The sequence below is a fragment of the Carassius gibelio genome, chromosome B3 (genome assembly GCF_023724105.1).
Source record: "Carassius gibelio isolate Cgi1373 ecotype wild population from Czech Republic chromosome B3, carGib1.2-hapl.c, whole genome shotgun sequence".
In the NCBI taxonomy this organism is placed as follows: Eukaryota; Metazoa; Chordata; class Actinopteri; order Cypriniformes; family Cyprinidae; genus Carassius; species Carassius gibelio.
The window spans coordinates 5,055,373-5,075,046 of record NC_068398.1 but is presented as its reverse complement, the minus strand read 5'-3'; the positions used below and the strand labels follow the sequence as shown (position 1 = coordinate 5,075,046).

General features: G+C 41.0%; 1 protein-coding gene and 1 long non-coding RNA gene across 2 annotated transcripts in view; one reads left to right on the top strand and one right to left on the bottom strand.

Moving 5' to 3' along the window:
- The window catches only part of LOC127952632 (uncharacterized), a 33,878-nt gene extending 16,171 nt beyond the window's left edge, over positions 1-17,707 (top strand). The window contains exons 2-4 of the long non-coding RNA XR_008152998.1: positions 5,032-5,105; positions 16,123-16,267; positions 16,509-17,707. This is a non-coding gene — a long non-coding RNA (uncharacterized LOC127952632). The remainder of the gene's footprint in view (positions 1-5,031; positions 5,106-16,122; positions 16,268-16,508) is intronic.
- Positions 5-18,305, bottom strand: LOC127952548 (ATP-sensitive inward rectifier potassium channel 12-like). Its single transcript, XM_052551162.1, has 3 exons — positions 18,024-18,305; positions 14,935-15,069; positions 5-3,695 (listed from the first exon to the last, which is right to left on the bottom strand). Exons 2-3 carry the CDS (start codon positions 14,955-14,957, stop codon positions 2,210-2,212), a joined length of 1,509 nt encoding a protein of 502 aa, XP_052407122.1. The 5' UTR covers positions 14,958-15,069; positions 18,024-18,305; the 3' UTR covers positions 5-2,209.
- Between the last annotated feature and the right edge of the window lie 1,369 nt (positions 18,306-19,674).

The window sequence follows — 19,674 nt, the reverse complement described above, 5'->3', positions numbered from 1 at the left end:
ATGGTGCAGTAGAAAGATTTATTTCAGTATCACATTAGAAGGTGCAACACAACAAGATAAAGTGCATTTCAGGAGTTTTGACTTTTTCAAGTAAAGATTCTCCATCAGAACATCATCTGGAAGATTGTCAAACGGGAAGACGCGTAAAACCAGCTGAGAACAGATTCCCATCATGCAGCAGCTTTATATTTACACACGCCAGTTTCGCCCAGAACCATCCTGAGACGAGCACGATCGGAGGAAAGTCTGGGGGAACCACAAATGATCATTGCTATCGATCTCTAGTTTATACATTAAAGACTGGAGCGTTTAGAACTCACTACATCAGCTTGTATCACCGTGTCCATCTGTCCAGGATTCACAGTACAATTCAAGAGTGAAAGTGCTTTTTCCACAAACACACATCAACGTATCACACGACTGCATTAAACCTCATTCCCTTTTAAACGCTGGACGAGTCCAACACAAAACAATACCATACGACAACATTATAATGATGTGCAACACGCTTAGCACGTCAGATAAAACAAGAAAAGACCCACAATTAGCTGATTAGATTAAAATTGCATTATCCTATGGAAGCGTCTTTCCAGCGCAGAATGAAAAAATAAATCATTGTGACATCACAATTCAGTGAGAATCACCAAAATTCAAAAAAAAAAATATTACATTTGAATTGTGACAGATTTAGAATTTAGAGATATACTCTAAGCCTCACGAGAACAAAAGACTGAATTACGAGATTTAAACTCGGAATTCTGGGAAGAACAGTTGGAATTCTAAGAAAGTCATGGTTGCTTTTTTATTCTGTAGCAGAAATGGACTTCCATTGTTTTCAGATGCGTATTTTTTTAATAATAAATCATTCTTTCGCTAATCATGAAAAACTTTACATGTTTAACTCTAGAACGCTGTCATTGCTTTAAACATAAATTCATAAAAATATTTAATGAACGATTCAGATTCTTTCACCAGGATGGAAATTAATTTCAGACAGTATTCACAGCTTCCATCTTTCCATCCCTTCAAACATTCAAACAACTGAAAATCTACTCAAATAGAACTGTAAATGATAGAATATGACAAACTAATGTTGCTTTTGCATTCAAGTTCTTTTAGTTGAACTCACAGTTATAATCTAGAGACTATTAAAGGTAGTTCTGGTGGTTTAATCTACACACACACACACACACACACACACACCAGTCAGTTTATTGCACTGTTGTGACCTGGTGAACTCTTTAAGTGTTTTGTGTTGAAGCACATGGATCCATTTAGTCTGAAGACATGACCAGAATCTGACAGGTTAATGTCATATTTACAGTAACTGTACACATGAACAGAGAGAAACATCAGTCCGTCCTGAGCTCGACTCCTTTGGTGACGTTATTTGTGCTTCACTTGTTTCAGTCTTCTTGGCATTAGTCTTATTCTCTGTCATTAGCTCCACTGAGGATGCGTGTAATCTCTTGCTGGGAGCCTCATCGATGACTATGACATGAGGTCATAACCTTTAGGGTCACATGTTCCTTGAGGCCAAACACACCCACTTCCTACTTTGGGAAGACTGCGATGAGCAAAGTACAAAAACAATGCAGGCAAGGCCATTTATTTGTATATAAATAATAAATAATGTGTTTATTCATAAAGATTAAATTTAAGTAAATTGACATTTATTTAAATGCATGTATTATTTATATACAAATGTATTAAGTATAATTATTGTGAACAATTATTTTATTTATAATTGATTTATATTTATAATATGTACATATGAATAAATGTATGTTTTATAAATGTATTCAGTTACATAAAATGCATTATTTAAATACATACATTTTTATACTAATGTATTACTAGTAAAGTAGTTTTTACTAATGCAAATAAATTATTCAGAAGAATTACATTTATATAAATAATACTCTATTATAAATAATTTGCTTGTATAAATATATCAGTGTATATTTAATACATTATAAATAGCATGTATTTTTATAAATGTAAATATTTATGAATATAAATTTCTACAAGTAAATTATTAAATATTTGTTATACATCTAAATAATTTAAAAACATTACATTATATTATACTTATATAAATTCATTCTATAACCTCAGTATAATCATTTGTATAATTTACATATTTAAGTAGCGATCAATTTTTATATAAATAAATGTATTTAAATAAATGCATGTACCCACATGAACGTCATATCTCAGATTCGCTCTTATAAGTCATGGGGTCGAGTGGTTTGGCAGTCTGCATGATGTCAAACTCGATCTGATTGTCCATGTCCAATACGCAGAGCATGTTGTTTCCGGAGGTCATGGTGGCCGAATCCTGGAACATTTTCTGGAAGTCTGTGGGAGTGACAGTCATCGGGTTGCACGGCTGCTCCTCCTCGTCCTCTCTGCAGCAGAGCGCCACCTCGTTCTCGTAGCAGAAGGCGCTGGGCGAGTGCGGCGGGAGGAGCGTCTGCACCCGGCTGCGGCTGTCTGGCGTCACGGATCGGGACGACCCGGATGAACGGCGCCCGGTCAGTTCACTCAGCTCCTTAGCACTGCAGGCGGGTGTGGAGTGAACCTCGTAGGTTTTGTGGAAATGCGCGTAATCGACCTGGTAGCGATCGCCGTCCTCGAAGATGACTGGCTCGAAGCGGTGACCCCATAGGATCTCACGGGAAAGGTAGGAGCTACGCGCTTGCGTGGTCATTGCTGTCGCCTCCACCATTCCCTCCAGGATCACTACGATCTCGAAATCATCCGATTCGAGATCCGCCCGACTCATCCCCCAAAGCGGCGAATCCTCGTCGATTTCGTGTACGATTACTAGCGGCGACACTAGGAAGAGGCGGTCTGTACCTTCGTCGTAGCCCACGTTCAAATCCATATTCTCCAGCGGGATGAACTCGCCCTCTGCCGTCACATAGGGTCGGATGAGCTGCGCTCGAACGTGGGCTTCAACAATGTGGCTTCGCCGAAGGTTCCCGACGCGCCACATTAAACACAGCTTCCCGTCGCGCAACGCAATCACCGCGTTGTGCGAAAACAACAAGGTTTGGTTTCGCTTCTTCGGACGCGCCATTTTGGCCATAATGGTGCCAATCATGAAAGAGTCAATGATGCATCCAACGATCGATTGCACTACGACCGTAACGATCGCTACGGGACACTCTTCGGTCACGCAGCGCCAGCCGTAACCAATCGTGGTTTGGGTCTCGATTGAGAACAGGAACGCGCCGATGAAACCCTCGACGTGCAGCAAACACGGTTTCCACGGCTTTCTGCTGCTCCCGTGATCTTTATCGAAGTCCCCGTGCACTAGAGACACGCTGTAGAAGATCAAGCCAAACACGAGCCAGGAGAACAAGAAGGTGGAGCAGAAGATCATCAGCAGGTAGCGCCAGCGGATGTCCACACACGTCGTGAAGATGTCCGCCAGGTATCGCCACGGCTTGTCGTCCATGTTGGCGAAGACCACGTTGCACTGGCCGTTCTTCTTGACGAAGCGGCTCCGCAGCTGGCCGCGGCCGGACGTGGAGATCTTCCCGTTGTAGCCGGTCCTCATCACCGTTGATGCGGTGCTCGGGCCCGCCTCTCCATCGGGGGAGTGAAGCCGTCTGGAGCCGTGGCCGTTGTGGAGGCCGAGGGTGGAGATCTTCAGACCCTCCTCATCAGGAGACACGATGCTGTACCTGAGATGGACAACACAAAAGTTTGTGCTCAGAAAACAGATCTTCAGAGACAGATTTTATTAATTTTTTTTTTTTTAACTGAATTGAATAATTATAGTTAGTTATTTTTTGAATTTATTTTTCTATTTAATATTGTGCATTGGCTTTTATATACTTCATTTCTAGTTTAATTTTTATTAGTTTCTCATGCTTTTGTTTTGATTTTTAAATATTTTGTTCATTTCAGTTGTAGTTGTATGTTTTTCCAACCAATAGTTATTTTTATCTTTTTAATTCTATATTTAATATATTTCTACATTTTCTATAGTTTTTATTTTAATTCTCAAATTGTCAAGTTCTTTTATTCTGTTATTTTATTTTATTCAATTTCAGGTATTCAGGTACTTATCAATTAAATTTTAATAAATTGTTTTGAATGGTTATAGATGGCTAATAATCAAACTTAATTGAATGATCTTTGAAATTAATTGATCTGTATAATGACAGTTTTCTGTCGAGCTGCTTTTCAGAAGAATTATTATTTGTTTCATAAATTATTCATTTTTCTACACTGTTACTTGCTTTTGATTTCTGTGAAGCTGCTTCGAAACTGTCTGTATTGTATAAAGCACCATATAAATAACTAAATGTGGTAAATGTGAGTTTTTGGGAGCTGTGGGAGGACAGGTGAAGCGCTGTAATCTGATTGGAGCATTTGTTCTTTCCGGTGACCGCTCTAAAGGACACACACTCACTCCAGATAAACCATGAGTCACTAATGCGTCTCTCTGCAGAAACACACCGACCGATCGTCCTGATGAACCTCCCAAACCTTTACTGAAGCTTCTGTCGGTGGGAGCAGGACTGTTTCTCCATAGTTTCCCTGTCCCTCTCTTCAGATGTTTGTGTGTGAGGGTATGAGGGCCTCAGGTGTGTGTTACCTGCCCCTCATCTGGGATTATGAGGGAAGGCCAGTCATTTAGCCATATCAGGATTGCGGTCAGTGAAGGTTTAGGGATTATAACTTGAGTGCTCTCTCTCTCTCTTACTCGCGCACACACAAACTAATAAGCAAATAAATAAACCGTATGCCAGTGTTACTGGCTCTCAATAATTAGCTGAGGTTTGGTGGTGCACATGAGTGACAGTAAATGTGTCTGAGTCAGTGAAACTTCACAAGAAACAGTATTTTCAATGCTTACTGTTAACAAACAACATTGGAACCAGTTGATTTTCATTGTATGGACAAAAATAAAACACTCAAAATATCATCATCTGTGTTCCAAATTTGAAAGCAAATAAATGATAACAATGATATTGTCTCTGTGATTAATAGAATGATTTCTTTACTCCTCAGGTGTATGGTGTTTAGTGAAGAACCAAAGACTTCAGTAAACACACATCAGATGTTTACAGAGCTCTTGCTGATGGGTAAAACCTTTTTGGTGTTTTTTTTTTGTTTGTTTGTTTGATATTTGTCATGTTTCTCTCTTTACACGTTACTTGTGTCCAGGATAAATTGCCTTGGAAAAAGGAAACTTTTTAAACAGCATATTTTAAATCTCTCAAAAACGAGACACAAATTACATCACATACTGATTCATCCAAATAAATTTTGTAATATTATAAATAATTCAAATTGAGTACCGGTAAAATATGCATATTTTGTGCCATATTTTGACCTATAAACTTCTCTCTTCTTTCGCTGCCAATGTCTCCCCTGCTAAAAGGACATACTATCACAAAAAAATGTACAATTCGTCTGACTCTTGTATAAAACATTTTCCTCCTCTTCCTCCTGCATTAACTCTTAACAGCTGACGACTTTGCCACGTTCTTCACTAATAAAATTAAAACCATCAGTGCACAATTTCAACACCAACTGTCAAGCACATCTTTACATTTTCTTTATTGTCTTTGCATTTATGATATAAGATTTCATATGATCTTCCAACACAACATACCATGCACACTAACATAGGTACATATACAAACAATGCTTGTGGTGTATATTGCACAAATACTTAAATAAATAAATGCATAAATGGAATGGTGCATATAATGGACTATAGAAAAATTAGACATTATGTGTGTTTATTAAGACTATGGATGGCCTTGGGATAAAAACTGTTCATAAATCTGGAAGTCCGTGCTTTGATTGAACTAAAACGCCTTCCTGAGGCCAAAAGGTCAAACAAAGAGTTGAAAGTGAAGTGACATACAGCCAAGTATGCTGACATATTTTTTGTGCTCTGCATTTAACCGATCCGAAGTGCACACACACTGCAGTGAACACACACACACTGTGTAAAGAAAACTGGTATAACTAGACCAGTTGGGGGTTGCCAGTGGGGGGACTAGTTCACCACAGATGTCCGGTAAGAGACATAAAGATGCAGGTTAAGTCTTTGATGCATTTATTTTCTTCACAACAATTCACAAATGTTGCAGATATTACATTGGTGTTGTTTCCATCTGGGTGTGGTCTTTAACAAAAGATATAACAACAAATTAGTATAAACAAATCAATAAAGTAGGTAAATTCATACAAAGAAGGTAGCAATATACACTTAAATGAACAACCTACATCAGAATGTGTGATGACAACCAGTAATTGCATTTAAAGTACCTTAAACAATGAGTATCAACTAAAATTCAGAAGGGTCACAGCTATCAAAAGCTGAAGTACATAAATAAACTTACTTGGTTCATCTAACATACGCACACAACACCAAAACTTGAGAAAGCCTCGAGTACATTTGCTTTCACCTACTTGGTGCAGGCTATTTCTACCAAACACTAATCATTGCCACCTGCTGGAAGTGGGCGGAGCATAGTGTCTTTAGGTTGCTGCGATGACATCACATTCAAAACACTGGCTGATCACCAGAAAACTTCAAAATAAAAGCTTGTTACAGCAGGCCTTTTTAACAGCCGCCCCCAGATTTCTAAAGAATGTGGAAATCTGTACATTATAAAAAGGCAAGTCAATTTCAATCTGGTATCGCAGGTAGCTGTACAACCTTTGCCACAGGTCGCACATAAGACTTGTCCTTAACTTTCACTTCAACAGTCCTGATTCTATTATCAAACCCAGGGAATACTTGAGAGATCTGACCAATGGGCCAGAGGGCCCTGGGAAATTGAGGGTCCACAATCATAACAGTAGTTCCCACCTTGATATCGGGTGACTCTCGCTGCCACTTGCTGCGAGTCTGAAGACCAGGCAAATAGAACTTAATAAACCGCTTCCAAAAGTGATCTGCTATAATTTGGCTATGGCGCCAACGACGTCGACTCAACAGTTCACTTTGGGGGTACATCACTTGAGGAAGGGACGAATCAGGCCGCCCCATAAGAAGCGAATTAGGAGTAATAGGATCTGGATCAGAGGCATTGGATGATGTATAACCCAGGGGTTTAGAATTTAGAATCCCTTCAATCTCGATGAGCACAGTTTGAAGGGTTTCCTCTGGTATTGGTTGAGTTCCCAGAGTGACCTGTAGAGCCTGTTTCAGGGAACGAATTTCCCTTTCCCAACACCCACCGAAATGTGGGGCATGAGGCGGGTTGAATCGAAAGATAATCTGCTGACTGGCAAGTTGTTCCTGAAGCTCCGGAACTAGTTCAGCATATGTCTGATGCAACTCCCTTTCCCCTCCTTTAAAATTAGTACCTTGATCACATAAAACCTCAAAAGGTTTCCCACGTCTGGCTATAAATCTTCTGAGGGCCATCAGGAAGGAGTCGGTGTCAATTCTTGGGAGAAGATCAATATACACAGCACGTGTAGTCATGCACTTGAATAGAATACCCCAGCGCTTCTCACTTTTACGTCCAATCTTTACGGAATATGGCCCGAAACAGTCAATGCCAGTCGAATAGAAGGCAGGTTTAAATAGACGTAGTCTGGCAGGAGGTAGGTCTGCCATCCTGGGTATCTGTGGGGTTTTGCGAAACTTCTGACACACTGGACAATCTTTGCGCTGATAACGTCGAATTGCTTCCCTACCCCGAAGAATCCAATATTTCCTACGCATCTCCGCCAGTATTCTCTCAGGACCTGGGTGGAATAGCTTCGTATCATATTCCTTAATGAGAAGGGTAGTGACTGGATGCCGGGGATCAAGGATAATAGGATGCATCGACTCGGGCTCAATCTCTTCACAGCGGCGAAGACGACCTCCTATCCTTAGGAGTTTGCTTGCAGCGTCAAGTTCGGGGGCGAGGCAAAGCAGTCGACTGTTGGTCTGTAGTGGTTTCCCTGCCATAAGCTGTGCCATCTCAGAAGGAAAGCTTTCCCCTTGAGCTTGCTGAAGGATAGCCATTTCAGCCTGTTGAAAGTCCTCAGCTGATACATTGATCCCATGTTCCCCAAGAGATTCTACTGTTGCAGTCAATAAATCTTGGAAGGTCAGAAATTGGCTTGGATCAGGGATCGACAAACGAAGTACAGTATTAGTCAGACCACAGAATGTAGAGTTTCTCAATTCATCACCAGCTATGGAACAGGATGGCGGTGGAACCGGCCACTGATCAGATGGGAGTTGAAGGTATGTTGGTCCCGTATTCCAACGGCTTTGTGGTCCAAGTTCTGCCAGCCTTTTACCTCGAGTGATGTCATCAGCAGGGTTACTTTCTGAATGCACATAGCGCCATTCCCAGCAGCTGGTAAGGTCCTGAATCTCTGTTATTCGTGTACCAACGAAAACCTTGAATCGGCAGGATTCAGATTTAATCCAGGTCAAAACTGTGGTGGAATCAGACCAAAGAAAAACTTGATGAATGGGCAAAGTCAATTCATTCTGCAGGATCTTTGCTAACTGGGCCCCTGTCAGGGCTGCACATAGCTCTAAACGAGGTATTGACAGACGTTTCTTAGGAGCCACTCTTGATCTGGCCACTATGAAGGTGATCTCCACTTCTCCCCTTTGATCTACTGTTCGAAGATAGGCAACAGACCCATAGGCACTCTCGGATGCGTCACAAAAGATATGGATCTCACGCTTGCTTGAAACATCATCCTTTGGTGCACTGCAATAGCATCTGGGTAAGACTATCTTTTGTAGATCACTGAGCTCTCCTGCCCATCTGTTCCACTCATTGACTAAGTTCTCAGGTAGTTTAGGATCATCCCAGTCCCTCTTCTTTTCCCATAATCGCTGTACTATTACCTTTGCACGTGTGGTATATGGGATAATGTAGCCGAGAGGATCATATTGGCTAGCAAGCACTTTATAGATGTTGCGCATGGTAACCTCTTGGCACTCTACAGCACGGAGCTTATAGGACAAGGTATCAGTTTCACAGTTCCACTCAAGTCCAAGCACTGATTCATGGTTGATGGCATTACCCTTTGCAATCCATTGCTCAGCACTGTCAGATCTGGATGCCACTGGTAGATGACTAATGGTTGAGGGTGTATTGCTGGCCCATTGCCTGAGTTCGAATCCTCCCCCTGCTAAAACACTTTGCAGCTGGTCTACCATGAGCCTTGCTTCATCTATAGAAGGCAGACTTTGCAGATAGTTGTCAACATAAAACGCCTTTAGTACAGCATCACGTACCTTGTCACCAGGCTGACTATTCTCCAGGATGTGCTTCTGCAAGGCAAAGACAGCACAACATGGGCTACTAGTGGTGCCAAAGGGTAGAACTTGCCATTCATAGATTCTAGGCTCCACTTCTCTTTGCAGATCTCTCCATAAGAAACGGAGAAGGGGCCGATCCTCTGGAAGGAGTCTAACCTGGTGGAACATTCCTTTAATATCACTACAGATCGCGATTGAGTGCTCCCGGAATCTTAGTAGCACAGCCAGTAATGAAGAAGTCAGTGTTGGCCCTGGAAGTAACAATTCATTGAGATTGTTCCCTTGAAACTGGAATGAACAGTTGAAAACCACTCGATGTTTCCCATTATGTTCAACCATGTGATGTGGGATATACCAACTTATTTGAGCGTCTTCTGCTCCTGACTTCAATTCAGCAATGTAGCCTGCCTGCTCCAGTCTTTTAATCTCAGCCTGGTAGATAGCTGCTTGCTCAGGGGACTTATTGAGACGCCGCTCCAGACTTCTTAACTGAGGCATTACTGCTTCTTTAGGTGCACAAAGAGGGGGCATATTTTGGACCCTTAGCAGTGGGGTAGCATATCGCTTAATCCCATCAACATCAACTCTAGAAGTTCTTTGCTCCAGTAGTTTCATTGACTGCTGGTCTTGTACAGATCGAGTACTCATTCTCTCATCTCTCCACGGAAGGACATCCAGTTGCCAGAGTCTTTCAACTTGTTCATGCAACATAGCAGAGGGTGACCAACTTGTTGTGAACAGACACTGTTGCTCTCGAAGAAGATGCTGTAATGCTTGAACTGGTCCTTGCATTGTCCATCCAAGGAGAGTTCTAATTGCAGCAGGACCCCCTGGTGGACCTAAACGAACTGGCTCAACTGGGGTAATTAAATGAGGGCAGTCAGATCCTATGAGCAAAACTGGATGAGCAGCTTTAATTTCTTGGAGGGGAAGTCCTTTAAGATGACGGTACCTTTTCCGTAAAGCCTTGACAGGATAACAGTGCACTCCAAGCCCCAACTCCGCTGCAGTGAATGCTCCATTGATCCGATACATCTTGTTTGGCTGGCAGGCTGGTGAAAGGTTAAAGGAAACAGCCGCCCCATGCAGGACCTTTAATTCTTGTCTGACAGTACGCAGGGGCAAGTCCTCTGGCTTACCTTCCAGTTTCAGCCGGGTTGCTGCAGTATTTAACAAGATGGTTCTTTCGGAGCCATCATCCAGAATCGCATAAGCAGTCATCGATCGATCTCCATTTCTTAGAATCACTTTACATATCTTCAACAGTACCTTACGACTTCCTGGGGGCTTGTCAATGAATAACACCTCATTTGCAGCCTCCCCCAAGACAGGGCTAGTAGATGGATCTTCTGCTTCCACTACTTTCTCCTTGTTCCATATATTAACATCATGAAGAACAAGCAAGTGACGACCATTGCATGTTTTGCAGCGCATTTTAAGGTTACACTCTGATGATCTATGGCCCCGTCCACAGCGCCAGCATCGGTTGTGCCCCTTAATCCAATTCTGCCTCTGAGACTTGGAAAGTTGAGAGAAATTTACACAGTTATTCAAAGTGTGTTTGTTGTTATCACAATAAGGGCAGTAAGCTTTCCCCTTGGTGATCTTAGCAGTGACAGCTGAGGAATGTGATGGTGATGAAGGGTATTTCTCTGTGCCAAGCAGAACCTCTGTGCCCTTGTTGAATGATGTCAACCTCCTTGACCTATCCCTGGGCAAACTGGTTGAGTATCCTCTGCCCGAACGGCTTACATACCTTGTGGAATCTTCTTGCACTTGGATTTCATATTCTAACCAGTCTGCTAAGTTAAGGAGGGTTGGAATCTTCACATCTAATGGATAAATAAATCTTCTGAAACTGCTACGCAGATCATGTGGCAACTTACTCAGAAGTCTGGACACATGCGAGCCACATCTTAATTCCACCATGCCAGGCTTACCTAGTTGTTTCAGCATTCCCACCAAGGATCTCACCCTCAGAGCATACATTCGAAAAGTTTTAATATCTCCAGTGCTGATGCTGGGCCCATCCATCAATTCCACTATGCGCTGTAATGCTAACTGATGTGGCTGGCCATACTGTTTATTGAGAGCATCCATAGTGTTGGTATAAGGATGACGTGAACTACTGTAAGATTCAGCAATTAACTGTGCCTCTTCAACCTTGAGATGTTCTAGCAGGATATGGAATTTAAAGCGTTCTGTAGCATCAGCTGGTAGAATGTTTTCTAAAGCAATCTTAAGCCGTGCAAACTCTCTGGGGTTTGGGTAAATCAGGTCAGGAATTGTAGGAGTAGGGCCACGATATACTCTTTCCTGGTCAGTAGTTGGACTCAGAGAGTGGTGGTGCCGTCTCTTGCTCCTAGAAGACAAGCGGTGCCATCTGGAAGAAGATTGTGGAGATCCAGAGCGAACATAACTTCTTACATTCTCGGCTTGAGTTCCTCCACTCTTTCTCTGACAAATTTGTCTAACAATTGCTGGACTGGTATTAACATTCTTCTTCCTGGATGAGCTCAGGGACAGATTTCTCATGCCCTCAACAGAAGAGGACAAACTTTCTTGACTGCTTGAACCCTCATATCTCTCCTCACTTTCTGCTGAACTACTATCTTGCGATGCATTGTAAGAGGCTTGGGCATAGTTTGAATTTGCTACAGGTTCAGCTACTCTTGGCTTTCTCGGGGCTGGAACTGGTTTAGGGCGGTCTCGGGCTTCGGACTGACAAGGTACAGGAAAGGTAGACAATGCCTGAGGAGGCTGTGACTGATTCTGCCAACTTAACAATTGTTTCACCTCCGCTTGTATCTGAGACATCTGAGATGTAAACTTGGCGTTGGCCTGCTTAAGAGATATTACATTGGTGTTTCCATCTGGGTGTGGTTTGGTTCATCTAACATACGCACACAACACCAACACTTGAGAAAGCCTCGAGCACATTTGCTTTCACCTACTTGGTGCAGGCTATTTCTACCAAACACTAATCATTGCCACCTGCTGGAAGTGGGCGGAGCATAGTGTCTTTAGGTTGCTGCGATGACATCACATTCAAAACACTGGCTGATCACCAGAAAACTTCAAAATAAAAGCTTGTTACAGCAGGCCTTTTTAACACTGTGAATAATATAATAATGGGCTCATCGTGCAGCCTTGTGGGGAGCCAGTGTTGAGTGGAAGAGAGATGGGAGCCAGGCTTGATGATTTGTCAGAAAGTCTATAGTCCAAGAAGAGATGTTTGAGGAAAGTCCCAGATGAAGCTGTTTCCTGATCAGTATATCTGGTGCTATGGTGTTAAAAACCTGTTGTGGTCTATGAAAAGCATGCAAAACATCCCTCTGTGTTCTACGTGATCCAGTGATATATGTAGATCTGTGACGATTGCATCCTGCATGGATATATTTGTAGGCAAATTGATTTGGGTTGAAGACAGGTGGGAGGCTAGTTTTAATATGCCTCAGTACCAGTCGCTCAAAGAACTTCAAAACAATTGGAGTGAGAGCAACAGGTCTGTCTGTATTAGTTTATTTTTTTGGGACTGGTATGGTGGGTGGGACAATAAAGATGTTGGTGAAAATGGCAGTAAGTTGATAAGCACAAGCCTAGAGCCCCTTGCCAGTTACAATATCTGAGCTAGTAGCCTTCCTTGGGTTCAGTTTTGAACATCAGTCTTACTGAAATTGCCTGGGTACCTGTGTCAGGTAGAGTTGAACGAATCTTACCAGCAAACACTCATTCACATTCTTCTCTTCACTCTCTGAGGCAGAAGTCTCCAAACTAATCTTTTCTTATCATCCTACTACTTGCCCGCTTGATCCAATTCCATCTCATCTTCTTCAAGCCATTTCTCCTGAAGTTGTACCTGCACCCACTCACATCATCAACACATCCCTTCACACTGATGTTTTTTCCTCAGCATTTAGGCTCGTATAACCCCACTAATTAAGAACAGACAAGTTTCCCTTCTTCCTTTCATTGCGAACATTGCGATTCAATGAACACTTTCTCACACAGAACCTCCTCGACAACAACCAGTCTGGTTTCAGAAGTGGACATTCAACCGAGACAGCCTTGCTCTTAATTGTTGAAGCCCTAAGACTGGCAAGAGCAGATACCAAATCTTCAATACTTATCTTGCTGGATCTGTCCACAACTTTTGACAAAGTTAACCACCAGGTCATCCTGCCAACCCTATTGGCAAAGGGGATTTAATGAACCACATTCCAGTGGTTTGAATCTAAATGCCCGGGACACACCAAGCCACTTTAAAGAACTAGCGACGATGAAAGCCGACAGGGTTGTTGCCTTGCGTCGGACCAAAAAGACTATAACAGACGGCAAACTAACACATGGGTTCTGATCAACAAGCTTTTCATATCAGCAGCTATTAAACAAAGCAGCGTGAGCTTACAGTTTTGAATATCAGTAATGTTATGTAAATATTTTTGTATTAGAGTGATTGGGAAATATCACATAACATTTAAACAGCCTTCTGTCTGTAACGCTTTCATTCACATTCTTGTTTATCATTTTTGCTTTAATTCTCGGCACTGACTTGTTCGCTAAACTGAATATCCAATCAGAGCTCTCATTCTCGGCAACGTTCCCGACACAAACTGAGCCAATAAGTGGTACACTCCAAACAAACTAGCTCAATCATCGCTTGCCGTCTGCCTAACGATGGCAAATGGCCGATCGTTGGCTTGGTGTGTCCCGTGCTTTATCTCTCAGATAGGTATTTCAAGGCCTCTTGGAGAGGTGTTCAAGTCACAACATCTAACTACTGGGGTGCCTCAGGGCTCAGTTCTTGGACCACTTCTCTTCTCTGTCTACATGGCATCATTAGGTTCTGTCATTCAGAAAAATAGCTTTTCATGCCACTGCTATGCTGATGACACTCAACTCTTCCTCTCATTCCATCCTGATGATCCGATGGTAGGTATTCGCATCTCAGCTTGTCTAACAGATATTTCTTGCTGGATGAAGGACCATCACCTTCAACTCAACCTCCCCAAGACAGAACCTGCTTTCATTTCATCACAATTTCACCATCAAGTTAGGCACTTCAACCATAACTCCTTCAAAAACAGCTAGAAGCCTTGGAGTTAAGATTGATGATCAGCTGACTTTCTCAGACCACATTGCTAAAATTGTCTTTTCCTGCAGATTTGCTTTATTCAACATCAAGAAGATCAAGCCCTTTCTTTCTGAACATGCTGCACAACTCCTTGTTCAAGCTCTTGTTCTGTCCAGGCTGGACTATTACAATGCCCTCTTGGCAGGTCTTCCAGCCAGTTCTATCAAATCTTTACAATTAATCCAGAATGTAAGATTAATTTTTAACAAGCCAAAAAGAGCGTGCATCACCCCTATGTTGATCAATTTACACTGGCTACCAATAGCTGCTCGCATAAAATTCAAGGCATTAATGTTTCCCTACAAAACCACCACTGGCTCTGCACCCTTATACATTACAGACTTATGAGCCTAATTTTTTTTTTACTTTCCCATTTTAGACCTTCACTTTATTTACTAACTGCTTGATTTCTTATATACGTATGTAAACTAACACATTTATAAAAAATGTATCCATTTGTAAGTCGTTTTTGGATAAAAACGTCTGCTAAATGTAAATGTATAAACTTGAATGCTCCCACACATTCTGATCTTACCTGTTTCCTCTGTTGGTTCCCATGCTGTATTTGATCTTCAGCGTGTGTGCATGTGTGTGGACAGTGTTCTCCCGTTTACCCAGAAAGATTGGGTATCGGCATCCTGACACACCTGGATCTAATGTATTTCACACTCTGCAGACAGAGAAACAGAGACGCATCAGCCATGGTGTGATGCTGAAAGCTTAGGCTGATGAGATGTGGACACAAACTATATTTGTGTTCTGGTTTGGATGCTGTGATCTGGGTCAAAGCAGCTGTTAAAATAGCCATCACACACTAAGATGTAGGCTAACAACCGTCACTGATTTGCATGTTCTCTAAATATTCAGCTCTATATTTAGAATTATATTTTTAGATTCAAATGTTTATAACATTTGTTAATTATACAATGGCTCCAAAGAGTATTTAAACATTTCTTTACATTTAAATGACAGAATATGTGGCATTTGTTGTAGAAAAATAAATACAAATAATTAACATTTTAAATGTACATGCTAAAATTTAGCATGTGCTATATATAAGGTGTTGATTTGAACTGAAATCTCTGATTAATTGGATCCAAGGTCAACAGTTAATTTGTGTGATTTTTTTTTTTTACTTAAAAAATATGTATGCTAAAATGTAAGTGTAGTTTGTTGGTTAAACAATTTGAGTAAAGATATCATGGCTCAAAAAAAATGTTAGACTCTTCAATTTTTAGTGTACTTTACTATTTCACAAACCATTTTTTTTTGGTTTGTGTGTATGTGTGTGTGTGTGTGTGTTATATTGCATTTACTGTCATTCCATGACACTGTAAATGACAGTGAAGTGATCTGATATGTCTGAAGGGCAGTTTTCTGTGTTTCGTGATCATGGTCTCATTACAGACATCAATCACACACACACACACCTCCTCTAAGCTACTGTTTTAAAAGATTAGTGTCTTGTGATAACAGTCAGTTTAAATGACATATTAAATAGTTTGAGGAGAGAGTGGGATTGTTGAAGATGCAGACGTCAACAGCACAGACGCATCTGACTCAATAACTGCTCTTTACAATGAAAATGGACTTAACCTTTGTTACACAACATGAACACACACACTTAATCCCTGATTGTATGTGTGTGTGTTTGTAGAAGTTTCTTTCTTAATTCCTAATCCAATGATATCTGAATAATCTCTTCATCTCTCATTTTTAACAGTGATATGGAGCAGATCCAGAGAAATGAGCCCTGAGGATCCTGTGCTGTAATCTGAGACGTCCGTCCGTCTGTCCGTGTGTGTGTGTGTGTGTGTGGGATTAATATGACAACAGCATGCACACACACACACACACACTGACAGAAGGTGAGTTCAGACTTGATCTGATTTAATCTGATATATTTATTATTCTTCAGATACATGCTGAAGCTCTTAATGTGCGTCTGTAAGAACATGTCAGAAGAATTTGAAGAAATTAGAATTTTCCCTCACATTTCCTCAGATCTGACGTCATTCATTAGATCAAGTGTCTGTATCTCAATGGATGTATCTTTGTCTTCAGTAACAGTTGATGTTTTGTTGATGTTTACATTTCTTCACTTGGCAGACACTTGTATCCAACGTGACTTGCAGTGCTTTCAAGGTATGCATTTAATCAGTTAATCTGGAACTGAACCCATGACCTTGTTGGTGCCACAATCCATTGTTTGTAGTTCCACACATTAACACCCATTAACAGAATCCACCATTGACAAACTTAGACAACACCTTTGTTAGCTTAAACATCTACTGCTTTATCATTTCAAACCAACAACCTTCTGACTATATATTTAGTTTGTACATGTTTCTTATAGGCTACTCATGAAGTATGTGTGATTAGAGTATTCAGATGCTTTTTTTCTGGCTACTGTAGATTGGTACACTGTCATTGTGTGCTTTGGCTACGTCTGTAGACTTTTTGCGCCCAATTTTGACAGTTTGAACCAAATTTGTACACTCTCTTAATTTGCAGAAAAGTACTGTGCTTGCTAATTGATTAGGCTATATCATACTTTGACATGTAGCCTACCATGGTCTGAATAACTACCATATTTATATAACGCAGTATTTTCCTGGCATGGTAGCCTATGTAAATGGTAGGGTATTAAGTGTGTCCAAACTTACAACTATAGTTAAACCGTGGTACATTTCTACAAGTGTGGAAACATTTTGTTTTTGTCAGTGCATTAAGTGCATTAAGCTCTTATTGATCAGGGGAATCAAGTGAAGTCACGCGGCAGATTCTCCGGCACATTAAGCGCTTTCCACTGGAAACTGGCCGAGACAAGCCCCCTGTGCCAAAAAACAAACCGCGCCACAGAACTCCAGTTTCCCGCGCTTGCAGTTTAAACAGCTTTGTCTGTTTATTACTAAAGTTTTCTGTAGTAAACTGAGTGTAAACTCATCAGAAAACTTATGAATACTTCGGACTGACCGCAGTGGTTTCATCATGCAGCAGATGTTCGCCTCAAATCTGCGGAATTGAGACTGTGACATAAAACGTGACGCGCAGGTAGGTTTCCGCGCGCGGTAAATCCGGTAAAGCTCCAGATGCGGCGCGCGATCAGTGCGTTATCTCAAACAGAGAATAATCTCTTTTCATTACAACAACCAAATTTATTTTCTCTGTTTCAGCCGCATTTATCCTCCCCTCATCTGCCCATCCACAATCGATTTGATATGTAGGCTACGTCAGTGCTTTGAATATGCATATATACATTAAAGTTATATAAATGATAGCCTAGTTAATTTAAGAAATTTTAAATGGACATCAAATGGGCTATAATTTATAAGAATAATTTGTGTTTCTACAAGAACCCTTATTATAATAATAGGACTACAACTAATAATTACAATATTTTTCATTTCAGCATGTATTGTAAATTATGCAGATTATGGCTATATAGTAGGCCTATAGGTCATATTTTACATATATGCAGTGACATCATCATACAAATGCCAGTATAATAATTCCTCAAATGCAGTATGGAAATAAACTAGGAATAAAACTTTAACAGCTATTCAGACATATGGATCAGAAAAAAAACTTACTACACACATGAAGAAATGAAGAATTGCTCACCTTATAAAAGCAAATATCAAATCTGTAAACGTTTTTTTTTTTTCGGTAAATCTGTGTTCTCCTCGCTGTCACTTGGTGTTTGGGCGCTAAACGCGCACTCTGTTCGCTCGTGCTGTTTTCTTTCTCTCCCTCTTTTTTTCCCCTTATTCTCCGAACACACTCGTCTTTATCACATCACCAGCCGCGTGGTTTTGTAATTCATGTTTTCTTGTAGTTTTCGCAGGTTAATCCCCCCGGTCTCTCCGCTTTGACTTCACTCGCGGTAATCTCCGAGCGCGCGCGCGCTCTCCTCCTCATCCTCGCGGTCTCGCGCTCATGTGGGTGACCAGCGGATAACGGAGGAGGAGGAGGTGAAAGATGTGAACCTGTCACTGCGATTATACTCACTTCAGATTGATGCCAAGTGAAATTCAGTCCAAATGAGTCCAGACATGATGGATGTCAGAACACAGCGCTCGTGTGTTCACGACATTGATGAGTGGTCTCGACTGAATTATCTTTCTTTTCAGTTTTTTTTTTCTCTCTGTGGTGTAACAGACTTTTAATCTTTTTCATTTTCCTCAGCGTCACAGATTTTCTGCCATTGTTGGAGGGAATGTATCTCTCTTCCTCCTCTTGTCAAAGTATTTTAGTGTCCAGACCCAAATGTTCTCCCGCATCTCTTTCTGTCTCCTCTGGGTAACATGTTCATGCTCTGGGTGTTCAGAACTCTCTGAACATTGAATTTTACTCAGACGAGGGATTCTGCTTTATCTAAACCACAACACACTTTAAAAAAAAAAAAATACTGGAATTTTTTTTTTTTTTTTTACAGCAATACAATAGAAGAATATTTTAGATTTCCAAAAGCTGCATTCAGTGAAAAGTTCTTAAAATGACCGTTAGAATTTTAGAATTTATTTTCAGAACCTTATTCACTATAAAGAACCATTTCTGCAATGAAAAGATTCCACGGATGTTAAAGGTTCTTTATGGAACCATCATTGCATATATATATATAATTATTTTTATACATCTAGCAGACACTTTTATCCAAAGCAACTCACAGTGCATTCAGTTTAACATTATTTACCCAACATGTGTTCCCTGGGAATCGAACCCACAACCTTGTGCTGCTAACCCAATGCTCTGCCACTGAGTCACAATATACAACTTATTTTTAAAATCTTGAGGAGACTAAACCTCTACGGAAATCAGACATTCTGAGCATTTACACAAACACTGTTTGAAAAGTTCAACTTCGACCGTGAACGTCCGTGAACGCTGGTTTTATGACCTCTGATCGATCTGTGTTTCTGTCCTGATTATTTCCTTTCAGAGATTTTAAAAGCAGCCACTGAATGGTTTCTATGGAGACGCGGCGTTGTTGCACGAGCTCTTGTATTTTCGGCGGTGGAGGCCTGCATGAGGAGGTGGGAGAGATCTGAACATATGACAGCCGTGGAGTGACAGTAGGAGTGTGTGTGGGAGAAAACACCGAGAGAGAGACGAGCTGAGACGAGAGGAGGAGTGAGGCAGGATCCTGTTAGGACATTATGATGGAAAGAGGCCTATTTATCAGGAAGAAAGAACAAATAATGCTTAGTTGTTTTATTGCACAATTCACAAGCTACTTTAATTCTCTCTCTATATATATAAAGCTACTGTAGAC

Excerpts from the sequence above, each read along its gene's own strand:
- LOC127952548 (XM_052551162.1), bottom strand. The coding sequence starts at position 14,957 with ATGGGAACCAACAGAGGAAACAG. Across the intron at positions 3,696-14,934 it reads GGAACCAACAGAGGAAACAG|GTACAGCATCGTGTCTCCTG; the intron begins GTAAGATCAGAA and ends TGTCCATCTCAG.